This window comes from Anomaloglossus baeobatrachus, chromosome 8 (assembly GCF_048569485.1).
Source record: "Anomaloglossus baeobatrachus isolate aAnoBae1 chromosome 8, aAnoBae1.hap1, whole genome shotgun sequence".
In the NCBI taxonomy this organism is placed as follows: Eukaryota; Metazoa; Chordata; class Amphibia; order Anura; family Aromobatidae; genus Anomaloglossus; species Anomaloglossus baeobatrachus.
This window is the reverse complement of record NC_134360.1, coordinates 134282409-134307025: the sequence shown is the minus strand read 5'-3', so window position 1 is coordinate 134307025 and position 24617 is coordinate 134282409. Positions and strand designations below refer to the sequence as shown.

At 40.9% G+C, this 24617-nt stretch overlaps 1 protein-coding gene across 1 annotated transcript in view; it reads left to right on the top strand.

Annotated features, from left to right (window-relative positions):
- The window catches only part of HMCN1 (hemicentin 1), a 921797-nt gene extending 897497 nt beyond the window's left edge, over window positions 1–24300 (top strand). The window contains exons 105-106 of the mRNA XM_075322013.1: window positions 1476–1602; window positions 23731–24300. Coding sequence (XP_075178128.1) covers window positions 1476–1602; window positions 23731–24097 — 494 coding nt within the window. The 3' untranslated portion in view covers window positions 24098–24300. The remainder of the gene's footprint in view (window positions 1–1475; window positions 1603–23730) is intronic.
- Window positions 24301–24617: the final 317 nt, after the last annotated feature.

Here is a 24617-nt window from a genome sequence, read left to right as displayed (position 1 = left end):
ACTTTGCGGCATTTGGCTGAATCTGGGCTGAAAGTATATCCCGGTACACTTCAGAATTCATCCGGCTACTCTTGTCTGCTGTTATGTCATCAATAAACACAATGACCCAGTGCCATTGAAAGCCATGCATGCCCATGCCATCACGTTGCCTCCACCATGTTTTACAGAGGATGTGGTGTGCCTTGGATCATGTGCCGTTCCCTTTCTTCTCCAAACTTTTTTCTTCCCATCATTCTGGTACAGGTTGATCTTTGTCTCATCTGTCCATAGAATACTTTTCCAGAACTGAGCTGGCTTCATGAGGTGTTTTTCAGCAAATTTAACTCTGGCCTGTCTATTTTTGGAATTGATGAATGGTTTACATCTAGATGTGAACCCTTTGTATTTACTTTCATGGAGTCTTCTCTTTACTGTTGACTTAGAGACAGATACACCTACTTCACTGAGAGTGTTCTGGACTTCAGTTGATGTTGTGAACGGGTTCTTCTTCACTAAAGAAAGTATGCGGCGATCATCCACCACTGTTGTCATCCGTGGACGCCCAGGCCTTTTTGAGTTCCCAAGCTCACCAGTCAATTTCTTTTTTCTCAGAATGTACCCGACTGTTGATTTTGCTACTCCAAGCATGTCTGCTATCTCTCTGATGGATTTTTTCTTTTTTTCAGCCTCAGGATGTTCTGCTTCACCTCAATTGAGAGTTCCTTAGACTGCATGTTGTCTGGTCACAGCAACAGCTTCCAAATGCAAAACCACACACCTGTAATCAACCCTAGACCTTTTAACTACTTCATTGATTACAGGTTAATGAGGGAGACGCCTTCAGAGTTAATTGCAGCCCTTAGAGTCCCTTGTCCAATTACTTTTGGTCCCTTGAAAAAGAGGAGGCTATGCATTACAGAGCTATGATTCCTAAACCCTTTCTCCGATTTGGATGTGAAAACTCTCATATTGCAGCTGGGAGTGTGCACTTTCAGCCCATATTATATATATAATTGTATTTCTGAACATGTTTTTGTAAACAGCTAAAATAACAAAACTTGTGTCACTGTCCAAATATTTCTGGACCTAACTGTATGTGTTTCCCTTTTTGTATTGAATTACTGAAATATATTAACTTTTTGAGGATATTCTAATTTATTGAGATGCACTTGTATATATTCATTTACCTGTGGTATTAAAGAACACCATCTTTATTAATGTGCTTTTAAAAGTAAACTGTAGAACTGTAAGATAATAACTAAAGATGAAGAAGCAGCTCATGGTGTGTCTACTGTTATGTCTAATCCTTTCAGTCTTCACACGGTTGGGAATGTGTCATTTCCTTATTTTTGAGGGATTCAGACAGATATACTGCCAGAGTAAAGAGGTTATATGAAGGGTGTGTCAATGATGTTTTTTTTAACAACTTCTGTTATTTCTAGCTGAAGCAAATTTATGTTTTCTAACAACTACATCATTTGCACATTTACTCACAGATATTGATGAATGCCTTCTACAAAATATTCACTGTGAGATAAACCAGATGTGCTTTAACATGAGAGGAAGTCACCAATGCATTGATACCCCTTGCCCTCCAAACTACCTGCGAGACTCTTCTTCTGGGTATGTTATGGTTATTAATTTTTTAGTACTAAAAATATTGTAATTGTACTTGTTATCCTTATTAAAGGTATTGCTACATTTTTTTTACTCCCAAAATAGTAAATTCCTATAACCTGTTGAGATAATCAATTGCCCTGCAGATCCCACATCCCATAATATAGAGCAACCAATCAGGAATAGCTATTATAAATTCTAATCCTTTAGGCTTGTTGAATTCTTTCTTCAAAATTTGATTTGCATCAAACTCCTTTTGCTTTTAATTGGAATTAGTGTTGAGCGAGTAGTTAACTATTCGTACTCGCTATGCTGTTAGCGAGCACTGTCCGCTACTCGCATATTCGTTACGATTAGCAGGGCGCAATGTAAGTCAATGGGAAATACCCACTAAGTAGCGATTAACCCGAAAGCCATACTTTTCGTGCGAGTAGTGAATAGTACAGCTTTTGGGTTACTCGCTACTTAGCAAATATTTCTCATTGACTTAAATTGCGCCTGCTACTCATAATGAATATGTGAGTAGCGGACAGTATTCGCTAACAGCATAGCGAGTACAAATAGTCAACTACTCACTCAACACTAATTTTGGAATACTTTAAAGCTTCCAATTGCCTTGTAGTATTTGTACAATGTTTTAGGGCTCTCTCTTCCTGCCTCTGTTAGTGAACTGTGAGCTCTGACATTCTTTTTACTGTCATAAATCACACAAAAATGGTTGCTGCATTACCCGCCTTGGCTTTTATACTGACTGTGATAGTTATTCCTGATTGGTTGCTCTATATTATGGGATGTGGTATCTGCAGGGCATTATGGGGAAGCTTGTGTGTGTGTGCTTGAACCTAAGGTTAAGTAAATCTTCTAAGGGTGACAAAATATTGGAGAAAGTGGGTGATCTGTACTGCTGATTTTGTAAACACTTTAAAAGTCTAATATGTTGTATCAGGGTGTCAATGCAGTTTTATTCTCAACAAGTTTTGAAGTTAACAAACTTAGTCTTCAAAAGAACCACAATAGTTGTACAGAGTAACAATACACAGGCTTAAATAGTTTGCAAATTATAAGGCTTTGTGCGCACTAGAACTGTGAAGTTTCTCAAGAAAATTTCTTGAGAAACTTCTGGGAGTGGAAGATTTCCGGACCTCCGGAAAAAATCCGCACCAAATCCGCGGTAAATCCGCATACGGATTTGCCGCGGATTAGCCGCGAATTTGCGTGATTTTCCCGCAGGTTGTTCCCTGCGGATTTTGCAGGCTGTACTGCCAAAATCCACAGGGTACCTGCGGAAAAGAATTGACATGCTCATTTTCTCAAGAAATTTTCTAAAGAAATTCTCCTCAAGGAAATTTCTTGAGAAAAATCCGCAGTGTGCGCCCAGCTATTTTTTTTCACATAGGATTTGCTGGGAAATGTCTGCACTAAGATTGCAGACATTTCTCAAGAAATTTCCGCGGCAAATCCACGGGTAAATCCGCGGGTAAAACGCACTAGTGCGCGCATAGCCTAAAAAAGAATATCAGCTGAGGGAAATGCCCACATGAGGTGTGTCTAGGATTGACTAGTAGCTTCTATCTTTAGTTGATTTCCTATTCAGACTCTAAATTAGTTATTGTTTTTTGCAAGATACTCACATACAGCACAGTATTGAGACCACCATTGATTCCGGTTAAGTATCAAAAGTATCCAACGCCTTTGGCTGTGAAACAACCCCATATCATCAGGTTTCCTCCACTGAACTAGACAGTTGCTTCAATTTATTGATCTGAAAGCCCCTTTTTTCCTTATTTCTTGCAGACCCATTTCACCCAACAGAGCCTACTCAATTGACCTTCACCTCATTTCTCCAAATCACCCATCTCCAATCTTCTACTGTACACTTTTAATACTTTTTTGCAAACTTGAGCCAATGTTTCTTATAACAATATTGAAGTTGAGGCTTCTTCACCTTTTTTCAATCCACCATTCAAGACTTGTGTAACATGCATCACAGAGCGCTTGCATGGACAGCTCTGATCTCACTATTATGAAGCATATGAGCCACCTTCTCTGCCGTGTTTGTTGCACCAGAACTAATTAACCATGTGATGAGCCGAGTTGTTGACTCTGATATTTTTCCTGGATGTCCACCTATTAGATTTTGATTGAATTACTTTCTACAAAGTCAAAAGTTTACATACATTTCATCAGTATTTGGCACCATTGCCCTTAAGATGTATGACCTGGGTCAAATATTTTTTATATCCTTTCACAAGCTTCTCAAAACAGTTGGTAGGAATTTGGGCCCATTCTTCCAGGCAGAACCGATGTAACTGAGCCATGTTTGTAGGTCACCTTGCCATTTCAGCTTTAATCATAAATTTTCAATAGGATTAAGATCAGGGTTTTGTGATGGCCACTCCAAAACATTGATTTTATTATCCTTAAGCCACTTTGTAACCAGTTTGGCAGTATGCTTTGAGTCATTGTCCATTTGGAAGACCTATTTCCACCAAAGCTTTAAGTTCCTGACTGATGTCTTGAGATGTTGCTTCATTATTTCCACATAATCTTCTTTCCTCATGGTGCCATTTATTTTGTGAAGTGCACCAGTCCCTCCTGCAGCAAAACAACCCCACAACATTGTGATGGTGTGATATTGTGGGTTAATTACCATTTTGTGTTGGTTAATGTTTAGGCGTGGTTCACTGTCCATTCTGTGTATTGCTCGTGTGTACATTGTATTGTCTGTAGGTAATCACCCCTTTTAGTGTTCCTGGCCCTAGGTCTGGGGGAGGAGGGCCTGGGATCCACCTAAAATTAAGGAATAACGTTTGGAACTCCATTCTATGTCTGAACTGGGTGCAAAAACCCTAAAAAACATCACTATGGGGAGATAAGGTATGCACACCAGCGACTATGGAAGGGGAATACGTGCAATAGCAGAAACTGCCGTGTGAATACTGACATGAAAAATTCAATAGCTATGTGTAAGAATGAAATGTGAAAAATGGAACCTGCACTACTGCCATGAATATATGAATAAAGAGAAATTTAGCTACTGAATTGATCAATGCAATAGAGCCCCAACACTACGCCAAAGTATTTCTCCACGTTGGGGTCCCCAGCCTGTGTGTGTCCTCTCATGCAGTTAAAAAACTTACCGTGTATGGGAAGCTGAGACCCAGGCTATATATACGATGTGGATTGGCAATAGGTGTGTATGGGGAGGGTTCACAAACGAAAAACTACTAACATTAAGGAATAACGTTTGGAACTCCATTCTATGTCTGAACTGGGTGCAAAAAACCTAAAAAACATCACTATGGGGAGATAAGGTATGCACACCAGCGACTATGGAAGGGGAATACGTGCAATAGCAGAAACTGCCGTGTGAATACTGACATGAAAAATTCAATAGCTATGTGTAAGAATGAAATGGGAAAAATGGAACCAGCACTACTGCCATGAATATATGAATAAAGAGAAATTTTGCTACTGAATTGATCAATGCAATAGAGCCCCAACACTACGCCAAAGTATTTCTCCACGTTGGGGTCCCCAGCCTGTGTGTGTCCTCTCATGCAGTTAAAAAACTTACCGTGTATGGGAAGCTGAGACCCAGGCTATATATACGATGTGGATTGGCAATAGGTGTGTATGGGGAGGGTTCACAAATGAAAAACTACTAACATTAAGGAATAACGTTTGGAACTCCATTCTATGTCTGAACTGGGTGCAAAAAACCTAAAAAACATCACTATGGGGAGATAAGGTATGCACACCAGCAACTATGGAAGGGGAATACGTGCAATAGCAGAAACTGCCGTGTGAATACTGACATGAAAAATTCACGGTAAGTTTTTTAACTGCATGAGAGGACACACACAGGCTGGGGACCCCAACGTGGAGAAATACTTTGGCGTAGTGTTGGGGCTCTATTGCATTGATCAATTCAGTAGCTAAATTTCTCTTTATTCATATATTCATGGCAGTAATGCAGGTTCCATTTTTCACATTTCATTCTTACACATAGCTATTGAATTTTTCATGTCAGTATTCACACGGCAGTTTCTGCTATTGCACGTATTCCCCTTCCATAGTCGCTGGTGTGCATACCTTATCTCCCCATTGGGATCCACCTAAACTCTGCCCTCTCAGACACAAAACTGGGTAATCATGTGCATAATCCGCCCGGATATTATCTGGAGAAGTGCACACGTTAATCAAAAAGTGGATGAATTTTCAAACTTCATAAACTTGGATTTCACAGCCTAAACATCCGAGCTGCCCACTAATGGTACAGTCATATGAAAAAGTTGGGGCACCCCTATTAATCTTAACATTTTTTCTCTATAACAATTTGGGTTTTTGCAACAGCTATTTCAGTTTCATATATCTCAGAATAAAGGAAAGAAAAAAAGAAGAGAACAACGGGGCGCCAAATCTAAGTGTAGATGTATGTAAACACAGATTGTATGATCATACGAATTTTACACTCACCGTGCAGATTTCTTCTGTTTTCGCTAGTATGATCCGTGTAGTGGATCAACTCTCTTATTAATCCTCCAGTATGCAGCACGAATCCTCGGGAAAAGCAATGAGAGTCCTGAACAGGTGCTCCCACGTGGGTAATGGAGTAAAGACAAAATCCCTTTCGGCGCTTCCGGAGGATAAATGGATTATCAGTGCAAGTTTGCAACAACTTCAAGAACAAGGGTTTATTAAGGGTTCAATAAAAAACGGACAATTACGGACAACGCGTTTCAGCTAACAAAAGCCTTCATCAGGTGTAGTTTACATTGCTGGTATTAAGAAAATCTAATTTATAGACTGATCTGTCTATGTGTATGATGTAGGCGGTATGAGGAACATGGGTGTGTACTTCCAATTAGATTAGCACTCAACCTCGAAGAGGTAAATGGTGGTTCTTGTGCTGAAATCCTTATATGGATCATGTGTAGGGGCAAGCAAATATTGCTGCTATGCATGAATGATACAATTTATGAATGAAAAGAATAAAAATTCTAATTGTTAATAAGGAAAATTTTGGTGTTTAAAATATGCGGTGATATAAAACACATAATAAATTATTCAGATTAAAAACACAATTTTTTTTTTTTTTTTTCCCTTTTTCTTTCCCTTTCCCTCCTTTCCTTTCCCTTCTTTCCTCTCTCTCCCTTTCCCCTTTTGCTCTCTCCCTTTCCTTCCTTTTTCCTTTAGAGAATAGTTTAAAATTCATGCACTTATATAAAAATCACTTCCAGATATATTGCATTTATAAATAAGAGACAAAGAGAAAGAAAAAAAAAACAAAAAAAAACAAAACAAAAAAGGTACATATACATTTAGACATTCTCTATCACATCGTTCAAACCATCTGGGTATAAGGTTTTCAGCTTAAAAATCCAATAGGACTCCTTCCTATTTAATTTTTTAAAACTGTCACTATCGTCCTCTGCAATTCTTTCTACAGGGGTCACTTTTATATCAAAATTTTTTTGATGTTTGATTAACAGGTGTCTGGAGAGACTATGTTTAAGAAAACCTTTTTTCGCATTGTGCCTGTGGCCATTCATGCGTGACCGCACCGTTTGTGTGGTGCGGCCAACGTACTGAAGACCACAGTCGCAGCTGACCACATAGACTACATGGTCACTGTCACATGTTAGATGTTGATTAATATTAATTGTCTCTCCTGTACTATTTGATGTGATACTATTCTGTTTGTGACTAATAATACCACAACAGAAGCATTTTTTTGATCCACATTTGAAAACGCCCGGAGGTTTTTGTGTGGAGAATCTTGCTGCACTAAAAACTGACAAAGGTTTTTTTAAAACAGTCGGTGCAATAATATTCTTCACCGTTATCCCCCTTTTAAACGTAATACCTGGAACCTCTGGTAACCATTTATTTAAAAAAGGATCCATTTTTAAAATGTGCCAATGTTTTTTTAAAATTGTCCTGATCAAATTACTACCCTGGTTAAATGCAGTTATAAAATTATATTGCCATTTTGTCCCTCTGTGTTCAATTTTTCTTTTGTTATTATTCCCATGTGGATCTACCTGTTGTTCTGTGTTTAACTGAATCAAAGTAGTATTTTCTTTATTTTTTCTTTCCAAACAACCCATCTGGGTTTTTTTTAGGTATATCTCAAAGGCTTCTGTTACTAATTTTTGGGGATATTTTTTATCCAAAAATTTTTTTGTTAAAATTTTGGATTGTTCAATATAATCTGACTCCAAAGTATTATTCTTCCGAATTCGTCGGTATTGACTAAATGGTATATTCTGCTTCCATTTAGGATAGTGAGCACTACGAAAGTCAAGAAATCCGTTTGAGTCAGTTTTTTTAAAGAAGGTTTTATTCTTTTCATTCATAAATTGTATCATTCATGCATAGCAGCAATATTTGCTTGCCCCTACACATGATCCATATAAGGATTTCAGCACAAGAACCACCATTTACCTCTTCGAGGTTGAGTGCTAATCTAATTGGAAGTACACACCCATGTTCCTCATACCCGCCTACATCATACACATAGACAGATCAGTCTATAAATTAGATTTTCTTAATACCAGCAATGTAAACTACACCTGATGAAGGCTTTTGTTAGCTGAAACGCGTTGTCCATAATTGTCCGTTTTTTATTGAACCCTTAATAAACCCTTGTTCTTGAAGTTGTTGCAAACTTGCACTGATAATCCATTTATCCTCCGGAAGCGCCGAAAGGGATTTTGTCTTTACTCCAGTTTCATATATCTAATAACTGATGGACTCAGTAATATTTCTGAATTGAAATGAGGTTTATTGTACTAACAGAAAATGTGCAATCTGCATTTAAAGAAAAATTTGACAGGTGCATAAGTATGGGCACCTCAACATAAAAGTGACATTAATATTTTGTAGATCCTCCTTTTGCAAAAATCACAGCCTCTAGTCGCTTCCTGTAGCTTTTAATGAGTTCCTGGATCCTGGATGAAGGTATATTTGACCATTCCTGTTTACAAAACAATTCCAGTTCAGTTAAGTTTGATGGTCGCCGAGCATGGACAGCACGCTTCAAATCATCCCACAGATTTTCAATGATATTCAGGTCTGGGGACTGGATGGCCATTCCAGAACATTGTAATTGTTCCTCTGCATGAATGCCTGAGTAGATTTGGAGCGGTGTTTTGGATCAATGTCTTGCTGAAATATCCATCCCCTGCATAACTTCAACTTCGTCACTGATTCTTGCACATTATTGTCAAGAATCTGCTGATACTGAGTTGAATCCATGCGACCCTCAACTTTAACAAGATTCCCGGTGTCGGCATTGGCCACACAGCCCCAAACCATGATGGAACCTCCACCAAATTTTACTATAGGTAGCAAGTGCTTTTCTTGGAATGCCGTGTTTTTTTGCCTCCATGCATAACGCCTTTTTGTATGACCAAACAACTCAATCTTTGTTTCATCAGTCCACAGGACCTTCTTCCAAAATGTAACTGGCTTGTCCAAATGTGCTTTTGCATACCTCAGGTGACTCTGTTTATGGCGTGCTTGCAGAAACGGCTTCTTTCGCATCACTCTCCCATACAGCTTCTCCTTGTGCAACGTGCTACATAGGAGATTGTAATAGGAGAAAAACTTGCAAGTGGCCACCTTAAATACCTTTTCTCATGATTGGATACACCTGCCTATGAAGTTCAAAGCTCAATGAAGTTACAAAACCAATTTAGTGGTTTAGTAAGTCAGTAAAAAGTAGTTAGGAGTGTTCAAATCAAGAAATTGATAAAGGTGCCCATACTTATGCACCTGTCAAATTTTGTTTAAATGCAGATTGCAGATTTTCTGTTAGTACAATAAACCTCATTTCAATCCAGAAATATTACTCAGTCCATCAGTTATTAGATATATGAAACTGAAATAGCTGTTGCAAAAACCCAAATTGTTATAAAGAAAAAAGGTTAACATTAATAGGGGTGCCCAAACGTTTTCATATGACTGTATGTACAGCCTGTGCCTGATAGTGCCAGTACTGCACTGGCTTTACCTTATATACCAAAATCCTGATGTTTGGTTCCCTTTAACAATTAAAATACATAAAATCGAATGGACCACCCAAGTGACTGATGGAATTAGATTAATGTGGGGGACAGAGCACCTATAGTGATAATCAACACTACAGTATGTACCTAAATTTGGAATGTAAACAGAAATCCCAGGTATAATAATTAAGGCAAATCAAAAAATTCCCAATCCTATATTATATAATATATATATATATATATATATATATATATATATATATATATATATATATATATATATATATTAGTTAGTCAGTTAGGTCCAGAAATATTTGGACAGTGACACAATTTTCGCGAGTTGGGCTCTGCATGCCACCACATTGGATTTGAAATGAAACCTCTACAACAGAATTCAAGTGCAGATTGTAACGTTTAATTTGAAGGTTTGAACAAAAATATCTGATAGAAATTGTAGGAATTGTACACATTTCTTTACAAACACTCCACATTTTAGGAGGTCAAAAGTAATTGGACAAATAAACCAAACCCAAACAAAATATTTTTTTTTTCAATATTTTGTTGCGAATCCTTTGAAGGCAATCACTGCCTTAAGTCTGGAACCCATGGACATCACCAAACGCTGGGTTTCCTCCTTCTTACTGCTTTGCCAGGCCTTTACAGCCGCAGCCTTCAGGTCTTGCTTGTTTGTGGGTCTTTCCGTCTTAAGTCTGGATTTGAGCAAGTGAAATGCATGCTCAATTGGGTTAAGATCTTGTGATTGACTTGGCCATTGCAGAATGTTCCACTTTTTTGCACTCATGAACTCCTGGGTAGCTTTGGCTGTATGCTTGGGGTCATTGTCCATCTGTACTATGAAGCGCCGTCCGATCAACTTTGCGGCATTTGGCTGAATCTGGGCTGAAAGTATATCCCGGTACACTTCTGAATTCATCCGGCTACTCTTGTCTGCTGTTATGTCATCAATAAACACAAGTGACCCAGTGCCATTGAAAGCCATGCATGCCCATGCCATCACGTTGCCTCCACCATGTTTTACAGAGGATGTGGTGTGCCTTGGATCATGTGCCGTTCCCTTTCTTCTCCAACCTTTTTTCTTCCCATCATTCTGGTACAGGTTGATCTTTGTCTCATCTGTCCATAGAATACTTTTCCAGAACTGAGCTGGCTTCATGAGGTGTTTTACAGCAAATTTAACTCTGGCCTGTCTATTTTTGGAATTGATGAATGGTTTGCATCTAGATGTGAACCCTTTGTATTTACTTTCATGGAGTCTTCTCTTTACTGTTGACTTAGAGACAGATACACCTACTTCACTGAGAGTGTTCTGGACTTCAGTTGATGTTGTGAACGGGTTCTTCTTCACCAAAGAAAGTATGCGGCGATCATCCACCACTGTTGTCATCCGTGGACGCCCAGGCCTTTTTGAGTTCCCAAGCTCACCAGTCAATTCCTTTTTTCTCAGAATGTACCCGACTGTTGATTTTGCTACTCCAAGCATGTCTGCTATCTCTCTGATGGATTTTTTCTTTTTTTTCAGCCTCAGGATGTTCTGCTTCACCTCAATTGAGAGTTCCTTAGACCGCATGTTGTCTGGTCACAGCAACAGCTTCCAAATGCAAAACCACACACCTGTAATCAACCCTAGACCTTTTAACTACTTCATTGATTACAGGTTAACGAGGGAGATGCCTTCAGAGTTAATTGCAGCCCTTAGAGTCCCTTGTCCAATTACTTTTGGTCCCTTGAAAAAGAGGAGGCTATGCATTACAGAGCTATGATTCCTAAACCCTTTCTCCGATTTGGATGTGAAAACTCTCATATTGCAGCTGGGAGTGTGCACTTTCAGCCCATATTATATATATAATTGCATTACTGAACATGTTTTTGTAAACAGCTAAAATAACAAAACTTGTGTCACTGTCCAAATATTTCTGGACCTAACTGTATGTATATATATATATATATATATATATATATATATATATACACCGTATTTTTCGCTTTATAAGACACACCTGATTATAAGACGCACATCCCAAATTTGGTGAAGGAATAGAGAATTTTTTAATAAATGGGGTCCGTCTTATAATGCCAGTGTCCGTCTAACAAATAATATAGGGTATATGTCCCTCATAGCCCCCTCATCCTAAAATTAGCCACCTTAATCTGAATATGGTCACCTTATATTAAACACGTCCCCCAGTAAGGCCCACAGGCCCACTGTGGCAGGCCCACTGTGGCTAGGCCCACAGGCCCACTGTTTGCAGGCCCACAGGCCCACTGTTTGCACGCACACAGGCCCACTGTTTGCACGCACACAGGCCCACTGTTTGCACGCACACAGGCCCACTGTTTGCACGCACACAGGCCCACTATTTGCACGCACACAGGCCCACTGTTTGCACGCACACAGGCCCACTGTTTGCAGGCACACAGGCCCACTGTTTGCAGGCACACAGGCCCACTGTTTGCAGGCACACAGGCCCACTGTTAGATATCGCCCCCATGTTGCTGCTTTTAGTAAAATAAACTCCTTACCTTCTGCAGCAGTGTCCTGTCTTGTGTCACCCTCCTTGGGGTTGAGCTCCTCTAGTGTCTCCTGCACTTCCTACTTCCTGGTTCTAGTGCCAGTCATGTGATCGGGACAGCAGAGAGAGAGATATCTCTGTGTGCAAGATCACAGCAGCAGGAGGGAGACCGGGCAGACACGCTGGAGGAGGTGAGTAAAGGGTTTATTATTTTACTATGGGCAGCAGCTTGGGGGCCATAGCTAACACAGGGGGAGGGGGCATGTGCGATCAAAGGTAAGCACAGGCAGATAATATGCGCAGTCACCCAGCCCATCGCCACAGTGCAGTTTCAGCACCATGGTGGTGGACAGCGGCTGTCCATATTGTATGAGCGGGTGCAGGAGATCAAAGGCTGCCGCCCGCAGCTTCACAAGCCTCTACCAACCCCCCAGCCCCGCTCCAGAGCGGCCTCCACCTCCCCGGACCCTGCAGTATATAATCTGTATATTCGGTTTATAAGACGCACCCACTACTTTCCCCCAAAATTTGGGGGAACAAAAGTGCGTCTTATAAAGCGAAAAATACGGTATATATAATATATATATATATATATACACAGTACAGACCAAACGTTTGTACACACCTTCTCTCATTCAAAGAGTTTTCTTTATTTTCATGACTCTGAAAATTGTAGATTCACATTGAAGGCCATCAAAACTATGAATTAACACATGTGGAATGATGTACTTAACAAAAAAGTGTGAAACAACTGAAAATATGTCTTATATTCTAGGTTCTTCAAAGTAGCCACCTTTTGCTTTGATTACTGCTTTGCACACTCTTGGCATTCTTTTGATGAGCTTCAAGAGGTAGTCACCGGAAATGGTTTTCACTTCACAGGTGTGCCCTGTCAGGTTTAATAATGGGATTTCTTGCCTTATAAATGGGGTTGGGACCATCAGTTGTGTTGTGCAGAAGTCTGGTGGATACACAGCTGATAGTCCTACTGAATAGACTGTTAGCTGCTTTTTTCTTGTCATAATACAAAGTCTAAGTAAAGAAAAACGAGTGGCCATCATTACTTTAAGAAATGAGTCAGTCCGAAAAATTGGGAAAACTTTGAAAGTGTCCCCAAGTGCAGTGGCAAAAACCATCAAACACTACAAAGAAACTTTGGACCGCCCTAGGAAAGGAAGACCAAGAGTCACCTCTGCTGCAGAGGATAAGTTTATCCGAGTCACCAGCCTCAGAAATCACAGGTTAACAGCAGCTCAGATTAGAGACCAGGTCAATGCCACACAGAGTTCTAGCAGCAGACATATCTCTAGAACAACTGTTAAGAGAAGACTTTGTGCAGCAGGCCTTCATGGTAAAATAGCTGCATGGAAACCACTGCTAAGGACAGGCAACAAGCAGAAGAGACTTGTTTCGGCTAAAGAACAAAAGGAATGGACATTAGACCAGTGGACATCTGTGCTTTGGTCTGATGAGTCCAAATTTGAGATCTTTGGATCCAACCACCATGTCTTTGTGCGACACAGAGTGAACGGATGGACTCTACATGCCTGATTCCCACCGTCAAGCATGTAAGAGGAGGTGTGATGGTGTGGGGGTGCTTTTCTGGTGACACTGTTGGGGATTTATTCTAAATTGAAGGTATACTGAACCAGCATGGCTACCACAGCATCTTGCAGCGGCATGCTATTACATCCGGTTTGCGTTTAGTTGGACCATCATTTATTTTTCAACAGGACAATGACCCCAAACACACCTCCAGTCTGTTTAAGGGCTATTTGACTAAGAAGGAGAGTGATAGGGTGTTACGCCAGATGACCTGGCCTCCACAGTCACCAGACCTGAACCCAATCAAGATTGTTTGGGGTGATCTGGACCGCAGAGTGAAAGCAAAAGGGCCAACAAGTGCTTAGCATCTCTGGGAACTCCTTCAAGACTGTTGGAAGACCATTTCCGGTGACTACCTCTTGAAGCTCATCAAGAGAATGCCAAGAGTGTGCAAAGCAGTAATTAAAGCAAAAGGTGGCTACTTTGAAGAACCTAGAAAATAAGACATATTTTCAGTTGTTTCACACTTTTTTGTTAAGTATTTCATTCTACATGTGTTAATTCAAAGTTTTGATGCCTTCAATGTGACTGCAATTTTCAGAGTCATGAAAATAAAGAAAACTCTTTGAATGAGAAGGTGTGTCCAAACTTTTGGTCTTTTGGTGATTTACATCGATTAGGCAGCCACCCTCATGTTACGCAAGGCTCCTGAAGTCTCGCGCATGCCCAATGGCTCTATCGCGGGACTGAGCACTGTTCAAATCGCAAGCACTTGTGATGTAATTGCGCAGGTGCGAGATTATGGGCGGCGCTGTGAATGTCATCTCCAGCGTAATCCAAGTACCCGCCCATAATCTCGTGTCCGCGCTTTTCCCGCTGCCTCCACTGTTATGCGCTAGCGCTGGCCATATCATCCACGTTACCTATTACCGCGGGCACGAGATTATGGGTGGATACTTGGATGTCGCTGGTGATGACATTCACAGCGCCGCCTATAATCTCGCGCCTGCATAATACATCACCGGCGTTCGCGATTTGAACAGCGCTCAGGCATGCGTGAGACTTCAGGAGCCTTGCGTAACATGAGGGCGGCGTCCTCATCAATGTAAATCAACACAGGGGGATGCCGAACAGCGGCAGGAGGGGGAATAACGGAAGAAATACAGCCCGCCCCCGTGGCCAGCAAAGCTCATTAACATACCAAAAGGTAAGATTTTATAAAGTGTTTATTTAGATCTGAAAGGGGGCCCAGTAGGAAGATGAGCCTTTCTAGAATGCAGCCCATGAGCTGCAGAAGGGGATTCTTTTAGTTTCATAGCAAAAATTCAGGTGACAGGTTCCCTTTAACAGCAAGTAAAGATCCAGACTCAGGTAATGGTGCAGCGGTCACAACCAACACTAACGCGCGTTTCGCAGCTACCGTGCTTCGTCCAGGATTATCACTATAGGTGCTGTGTCCCCCACATCAATTTAATTCCATCCCTCACTTGAGTGGTCCATTAGATTTTATCTATTTTAATTCTTAAAGATATATTGATTAAATTTCTTGATAATTATCTTTCTTTGATTTATTGGTGTTTATTGGATTATGTAGCAAGTTTGCCATGCTAGTTGTGGTGTTGGTGTTTCCACCTGTAGTATGTGGCAAGTTAGGTGCCGCCGCTGTGGGATGGGGCTCCCTGGGGCAGATGGTGATGCAGCTTAGATGGTGTAGCTCTCCACAGGTAGATCTGGGCTCCAGGGTGAAAGGGGGTGGTAGAAGTCTATGATGGTGGGTGTTGGCGAATAACGGAGCGACACAGGGATGCAGTCTCAAGGTTTTTACTCACTGTAGCAGGTTCAAGGGTAACATGACATGCCAGTGACCGCCTTTGGAGTGCTGGGGTTTCACTGTGATGGGCTCCAGCTGATCCCTCGTAGTTTGGAGGTTGAGTCCAGTGCACCCTTCTTAAATGTACCTTCCCTGGCTGTGTTCCTCCGCTTGCTTCACCCTCCTGCCTTGCGCCCTCGCTCACTGAACCCTGTGCCATTGCCCGTGGACCCTGTTGGATGGCATGAAGTGTGATCCCTTGGTCGTTTGGGGTCACATTCCAGCGAATTCGTGTGCCGATGTGGTTTTGGTGCTTGAAGTCACCTCAGCCACTAGTTTTACTAGTGGAGTACATAGGTTCTTCTCTAGCCTAGGAACCAGTCCCCGTGTTGTAGCCAAGTCCTTCCACCCGTAGATTATATGTGGAACAAGGCCACGAGAGGTTATGAAACTCCCGTGGTCTCTAGGACCCTTTCTGTCTGTGCCCAGGCTGGGTGGTAGCAGCTCCAGGCCTCAGGTATTCGCTCCTCCACTGCTCCTCTGCTATCAACAACTACTGACTAACTCTACACTTCATACTGTGTTCCCACTTGTATTACTGTGTTCCCACTCCTAAGACACCATGAACCCAGCCTGGCTTTGGGTATAATCATGCCCTTGCCATGTCTGATGAGTTGTTTCTTAGTCTGGGTGTTGTGCTTTTGTGTGAATCGGTGTTGACCTCCTACTTACCCAGGATGGCATACCACATCCCTGGATGAGGTGCAGTACCTCTGTGGCGACTGAAGCCTCAGATGCGCCACACTAGCCATATATTAATCTGTATATTTGATGTAATGTACTATACTATGTGCACATATAGACAGTGTTACATGCACTGACTGATCAAATTTGGACACGGCTGCAGGACATCAAATATAATGTATGGCATTATTTCTGGTATTTAATGTATGATGTCCTGGAGCCAGGCTCAGGATGAGGATCACACACTACAGGATGATTGTGTATACCAGATGATCACTGTAAGTTACTTCTGCAGCTTGAACTTTTCTGCAGATCAAAGACGTTGGTGTCAATAACTCTTCGAATCTGATCTGTATGAAAATTTAAGTGCAGTAAATCATCACACCTCAGAGGCTCCGCTAACAAGACACTGGGTCCAACCGTGTAAAATACTTCCTACCCTTGTCCCCTGGCATTCTGATAACCTCATCGCTCCTCTTCAGCAGATGGAGGTAAGCATGCAGGTGACTTGAGATCTGCAGACACAACAACACAGCGTGCATTGTGGGTGTGTCTGCAATGCTGAGAAGGCTGGCATTTGCCCCTCTGCCCCACCAGCCCAGCCTGCCCATGTCTACAACTCCCCCATACACAGTATGCTGGCCTTGCATTCCTCCATACATAAGATGATGGCCCCCAGAGCCCCTTCTCAATAGTATGTTGGCCCCCATAGCCCCTTTTACATAGTATGATGGCCACCAATGTCTGCCTTAACTAGTATGATGAACACTACAGCCTCTTATGGACAGTATAATGATGACCACCAGTGCCCCCATACACAATGTGCTGGGCACTACAGCCCATTATATGGACAACACACACACCCATATATAGTATGATTACCTCATAGTTGCCCATACACAATATGATAGCCAGTACAGCCACCAAACACAGATAGACCCCACAGCCCCATAGACTGTATGATGGCCCCCACAGCCCCTTATACACAGTATTATGGCCACTACTGCCACATACACAGTATGATGGCCATGCAGCCCCTTGATACATAGTTTGATGACACCACAGCCACCCCGATGACAATATGATAACCTCATAGTCCCCTATACACAGTATGAAAGCCACTACAGCATCAAAACACAGTATGATAGACCCCCAAAGCTCTCCATACACAGTAGGATGGACCCCACAACCCCCCATGCACAGTATAATGGCCATCACAGCCCCTTAAACACAGAATGATGGCCACCACTACTCCCATACATAGTATGATGGTCACCACAGCTCCCAAACATAGTAAGAAAGACCCCCACAGCTCCTCATGCAAAGTATGATTGACCCCACAGCTCTCTTTACACAGTATAATATATTTTACAGCCCTCTATACACAATATGATGCCTCCACAGCCACCAACTCTGGATCCATAATAGATATATATAAAAAAATCCTTGACATCCCTAATCATTTTCGAGTTGATGTTTCTATAGTCTTCTATTAAGCTTTAATATGTACTGGTTGGGGATAGATTGGAAAAAAATAGAAATTCGAAGCGTGCTCAAGATGTCCTTTCTTAATTAGATATTTAACATTGACTAAATATGTTGGCAGCCAGAACCTACAAAAGGTCCACAATTTCTGTTTTCCATGATACCCAGCTAGTGGCTGTGTTTCTTCGGAGACTATGTTATTTACTACATTTTGCAATATTCAATATATTGTAGAAAGTATTAAGATGAAAAACTAAGTAGTACTCACCATCCATGAAACCAGGATTTGTAGATTAGTCTTTAAAACAAATCACGGGAGGAACAGAAACATGGCAGACAGACAACAGCTGTTTCATGTACAGCACAAACTTCAAGAGGGACCTGTTGATAATGTGTGCTGTACATGAAACAGCTGTTTTCTGTCTGCCATGGTTCTGTTCCTCCCAGGGTCATATCTACCACAGTCGCAGGGATTGCGACCGGGCCTGGCAGGTTAGGGGCCCGTGGCTGCCCGGCAAATCAGCAGCCAGCTCCTTTCAGTGAGAGAGGAGCTGAGCTGACCTGTCATAGACCACATGGCCGCTATATGACCCATTGCTGCCGCTGCACAGGACCCCCCCTCCCCTGTCACCACGGACAGCAATGATGAAGCATAGAGCAGCCGACACCGCTCTATACATCATCATTCTCCCCCTGTGCCTGCGCGGCGACGTCACTCCTGTGTGACTGTTGTGCTGAGAGCACAGAGCGCAGAGCAGGAGGACGCAGATCGGAGCAGCGGGGGAATGGACAAGAGAGGTGAGGACAGAGCAGCGGTAGAATGAGGAGAGAGGTGAGTACTTGTTGTTTTTTTTATTTAAATTAGTGAGTACACGGTGGCCAGAGGCCTGGGGGGGCTGCATTATACATGGAGGCCTGGGGAGGCTGGCTGCATTATTATACATGAAGGCCTGGGGAGGCTGGCTGCATTATTATACATGGAGGCCTGGGGAGGCTGGCTGCATTATTATACATAGAGGCCTGCAGAGGCTGGCTGTATTATTATACATGGAAGCATGGGGAGGCTGGCTGCATTATTATGCATGGAGGCCTGGGGAGGCTGTGGCTGGATTATTATACATGGAGGCCTGGGGAGGCTGGCTGCATTATTATACATGGAGGCCTGGGGAGGCTGGCTGAATTTTTATACATGGAGGCCTGGGAAGCTTGGCTGTATTATTATACATGGAGGCCTAGGGGGCTGCATTAGATATGGAGGTCTATGGGGCTGTATAATAAACATGAAGGGCACCTTATACATGGACTATAGGGGTGATATATACATGGAGGTCTATGGGGCTGCATTATACATGGAGATCTATGGGGATGCATTATATATGGAGGTCTATGGGGATGCATTATACAACATGACGGACACCTTATACATGGAATATAGGAGTGCATTATACATGGAGGAGTATGGGGCTGCATAATACAATACGAAGTTTTATGGGGTTGCGTTATAATACATATATGACTATGGAGCCTACCTTATACATGGACTATGGGGGTGCATTATAAAACATGCAGGCTTATGTAGTGCAGTATAATATATGGATTACTATGGGGTGAATTGTAATATATGGAGAATTATGGGGTGAATTATAATACATGGAGAACTATGAGAAACTCATTATAATAATTGGAGGGCTATGAGGGCTACTTTATACATGGAGGACTATGAGGGTGCATTGGAATATATGGAGGACTATGTGGTGCAGTATAATATATGAAGGACTATAGGGTGAATTATAATAAATGGAGAATTATAGGAAATGCATTATAATAGGTGGAGGACTATGGAGGTGCATTCTAATATATGAAGGGTTATGTGGGACCCTTTATACTATATGGATGGATATGTGGGGGCCATTATAGTATTTGGAGAATTATATAGGGGGGACAAAGATACAAGCAGGGGATGGGAACGTTTTATGCTGAGGGAAAAAGGCTTTTTGCCTCAGCACCCAACTTTCCCATGATCTGTGTAAGGTAGGGACCACCAATGTGGTAAATGGTCGCTATATGTCGCAGTGGAGAAGGTCGCTGCGATATTAAACTGAAGAGGTTGCTATGGGACTTGTAGTTCCACAAAGGCTCGTTTCTGCATATAAGGGTCAGGTTCCCTTTAATAATGCCTGTGTGCTGTGCATGTCTGGAGAATCACATACCTCCACCTGTGGGTGTATCCAGTTGGGTTTAAGAGACTGTTTGGTTTTAGAGACAGAGGGAAGCCTGAGAGTGCTGCACATGGAGGATGTGTGCTGGAGGTCTCAGTCTGTGTGAAGACTGAAGAGAGACGTTTGGAAATCAGTCCAGGTGAGGACTGGGGAAAATACTGCAGCCTGGCTGGAGAGGGCTGGAGGCTGCAGGAAGCAACCACAGTGACTTGTGTTCGCTGGCTGGAGCCAGAGTGTGGAGACTCCACTATGGACATTTAATTGGACTGGAAGCCCACGGTATGTGAATGTGTTATATTTTCCTTTAAGCCAGGAGAGGCTTTGTTACATTTTGTTTAGCAGTTTATGTTGAGTCTAATAAATAAACTGCTGCGTTTTATAAGAGACGGTGATACCTATGTTGTCTAAGCTGCCTAGCACCGCTGCAAGCGAGTGAAACCCCCAGGGTGCGGGTTGCAACCTTTTACATATGCTATACATCTTATCTCAGCACCCAGCTTTCTCATGCTCTGATATGGTTTCCCATATCCTGGATGCTGAGGGAAAGATGTATAGCAGAGCATGGGGAAGTTGGGTGCCGAGGACAAGATGGATATCAGAACATAGGAAAGCTGGGTGCTGATAGAGGGACTTCAGATCATGGGAAACCTGGGTGCTGAGGGTAAGAGCCAAGTGTCAGCGTCATTATCCAATAGCCCGAGTTTCAGTGTCATTATCCTATACCCCAAGTGTCGGTGTACGTGGAGAGCGGGGGGGGGGCAGGTCTGAACTTTGCACCGGGGCCCATCAAACTCTAGTTATGCCACTGGTTCCTCCTGTGATTTGTTTTAAAGATTGATCTATAAATCGTGGTTTTATGGATGGTGAGTGCTACTTCATTTTTCATGTTCACACTTTATGGATTTTTCTGAAAACTGCATGACATATAAGCACCACGAACATCCACCAGTGTTATTCCAGGTTAACTTTTTTTGGGATATAACTGCAGATAAGTACTGCCGAGGTTTCTTTTATTTTTGGTGTTTGTTTAATATATTGTAGGTTCCTGTTCCTGGTATTGGACTGAAGATATAGTTCTTAAAGTTTGAAAAAAATATAAAAAAAAATAATTAAAAAGAAAAGTTTGAATCTCCCCCATTTTTCCAATTAAAAAACCCCAAACATGATATTGTTGTGCCCTTACAAGTCCAAACTATGAATATATAAACTTTTTCCACATGGTAGAGAAATAAGAAATGCTTAAAGAAAAAGTGTAAATGCAAGACTAGCCATTTTTTTGTAAAACTAACAAATTTGGTTTATGTCTTTGTTCTTTACTTAAAAGAGCTGAGTGAGGGCTTGTTCTTTTTTTCAATCTATTGTTTGTATCGATATCACTTATTGATTGTTTTTATTGATATTTTCGAAAGTTTTGATTTTTCCCATTTTGTATGAAATATGTGTTTTGTATATTTTAATAGCACAATCAATTACACATTTCAAAGTGGTTTAAATATTCATATATTGTTTTACCCCTTGTTTAATGACAGAAAAACCCACAGTGGTCACAGAAATAACTTGAATCTGACAAAAATAATAATAAATAAAAAATCTATGAAAATGAACAAATGAAAGTCAGACATTGCTGCTTTTCTGCTTCCACAGAATATTTTCAAAAATAAAACTCATGAAATCGGCCTGGACAGAAATGATGGCACCCTCCTGCTCCTCCTCCTTCTCCTCCTCCTTAACTTAATATTTTGTTGTACAACTTTTTGAGGCAATCACTGCAATCAAACAATTCCTGTAACTGTCAATGAGACTTGTGCAACTCTCGACAGGTATTTTGGCCCACTCCTCAAGAGCAAACTGCTCCAGTTGTCTCGTGTTTGAAGGTTGCCTTTTCAGCATGTTTCAGCTCTTTCCAAAGATGCTCAATAGGATTTAGGTGAGGGCTCATAGAAGGCCTCTTGGGAATAGTCAAAAGTTTTCTTCTTAGCCATTCTTGGATGTTTTAGTGGTGTGTTTTGGGTCACTATACTGTTACAAGACCCATGACCTGCGACTGAGACCAAATTTTCTGACACTTGGCAGCACATTTCTCTCTAGAATCCCTTGGTAGTCTTGAGATTTCATTGTACCTTGCACAGATTCAAGACATTCTGTGCCAGATGTAGCAAAGCAGCCCCAGAACATAACCGAGCCTCCTCCATGTTTCACAGTAGGGACAGTGTTCTTTTCTTGATATGCTTAATGTTTCCGTCTGTGAACATAGAGCTGATGTGCCTTGCCAAGAAGTTCCACTTTTGTCTTATCTGTCCATAATACATTCTCCCAGATGTTTTGTGGCTTGTCAACATGTAGTTTGGCAAATTCCAGTCTGGCTTTTTTATGATTTTTTTTCAACAATGGTGTCCTCCTTGGTTGTCTCCCATGAAGAAGTTTTTCTGGGCTCTTTTGTTACCATTCATATCATCCGTCTCTTTCATTTGTCTTCAAATTTGCTCCTGCGGTCATGTCCAGGGAGGTTGGCTACAGTCCCATGGATCTTAAATTTCTGAATAATATGTACAACTGTAGTCTCAGGAACATCAAGCTGCTTTGAGATGATCTTATAACCTTTACCTTTAACATGCTTGTTTATCATTTTCTGTCTAATCTCCTGAGACAACTCTTTTCTTTGCATCCTCTGGTCCATGTTGAGTGTGGTACACACCATCTCACCAAACAGTACTGTGAGTATCTGTAGCCCTATATAAGGTCCTCTGACTGATTATAAGATTGTAGATACCTGTGATGCTAATTAGTGGACACACCTTGATTTAACATGTCCCATTTGTCACATTATTTTCTGGGGTACCATCATTTCTGTCCAGGCCTATTTCATGAGTTTTATTTTTAAAAAAATTCTGTGGAAGAATGGTTGAAAAGTAATGTCTGACTTTGATTTGTTCATTTTCATAGATTTTTGTATTACCTTCGTCAGACTCAAGTTATTTCTGTAACCATTGGGAGTTTTTCATTCAATAAACGAGGGGTACCAACAATTTTGACCACGTATGTGCATATATATATATATATACATACATATATATATATATATATATATATATATATATATATATATATATATATATATATATATATATATATATATATATATATATATATATATATATATTGTATATGTATATACTGTATATGTGTATATATATATATATATATATTGTATATGTATATACTGTATATGTATATATATATTGTATATGTGTACACACACACACACATATATATAGATATATACTGTGTGTATATATATATATATAGATAGATAGATAGTGTGGGATATATATCTATATCTATCTATCATGTTGCATGGGATGCCAATGGCTATTAGAGCTCATGGCCACTGTTGTGAAAACCAGATAAATGCCACTGGCATGGTTGGTAGTGCCATTTAAGGGGTTAAACTAATATGATTAGTGCTAGATTTTGGATGCTGGCTACCTAAAGCAATCAGCACCAGTGCTTCATGAGGTGAGCTCATTTCCTAAACCTGTTCCATCCAGTGAAAGCACACCTATATTGTACATGTATGATGATCATCATTAAGGGGTTAAGGATATCTTGTCCATAGGCTGTGACTAGTCTGCTTAGTTCTATTTACTTAAATGGTAAAATGCTAAACTCCAGCCATGAACAAGAGGAGAGCTGTTTTTGGAAGAATACAATTCTGATTGAATTAGAGCTCTTAATAGTTATTTGTTATATGACTAATGCCTTTCATGATGTTTGTGTAACACTAGGTACTGTTTGAAGAATTGTGCACTGAATGATTTGGAGTGTGCTCTCAGCCCATATGCATTGCAGTACAAACTGGTCTCGCTTCCATTTGGCATTGCTGCCAATCAAGACTTGATTCGCTTGGTTGCCTACACTCAGGATGGAATATTGCATCCAAGAACAACATTCCTTATACTAGATGAAGACCCCATGCTACCATTCTCTATAAGGGAAGAACATATGAAAGGAGTGGTTTTCACCAACAGACCCCTCAAAAAGCCAGAAACCTACAGAATGAAAGTTAAAGCTTTATCATACAGCATAGAACGCAGCATTGAGTATCAGACAACTTTTATTGTCTATATTTCTGTGTCTCCCTATCCCTATTAATATAACTGTGGTCTCCAGTCTCATTCTGTGCTTTTCTGTAATTTAATACTTGAAAGACATTACAATCCACAAAATCATTGTAGTGAATAAATTACAATCGTTTTTGTATCTGGTTTTCATGTTTGATTTTTAAACACCAAAGACTCATTACACATCGCTCATTAGGGACTCATTACATAATATAATGTGTCAATTTTATTAGCACAAAATGGAGTTTTAAAATAAAAAGGATTAAATAAACTGTAGTAAAGCTGATTTCTGGTGGTATATAGGGCAACAGGCAAAATGTAAAATTACTTTGAAAAGCTCTGGAACACAAACCACTAGAGTTGAGCAAATGTTTTGAAATTTCATTATTTGAAAGCTCCAGCAAATGTTTAAAAAACGTTCCAATTACCCTAAAAAGAAGTGTATAATGTTCTGAGGTCTCCTATTACTGTATCCAATCCCTTTCAAGCTCTTTACCACAAGCAAAACAGTAGCAATGTCAAAGTGACTTTAACATCTGTAGCAATGGGTA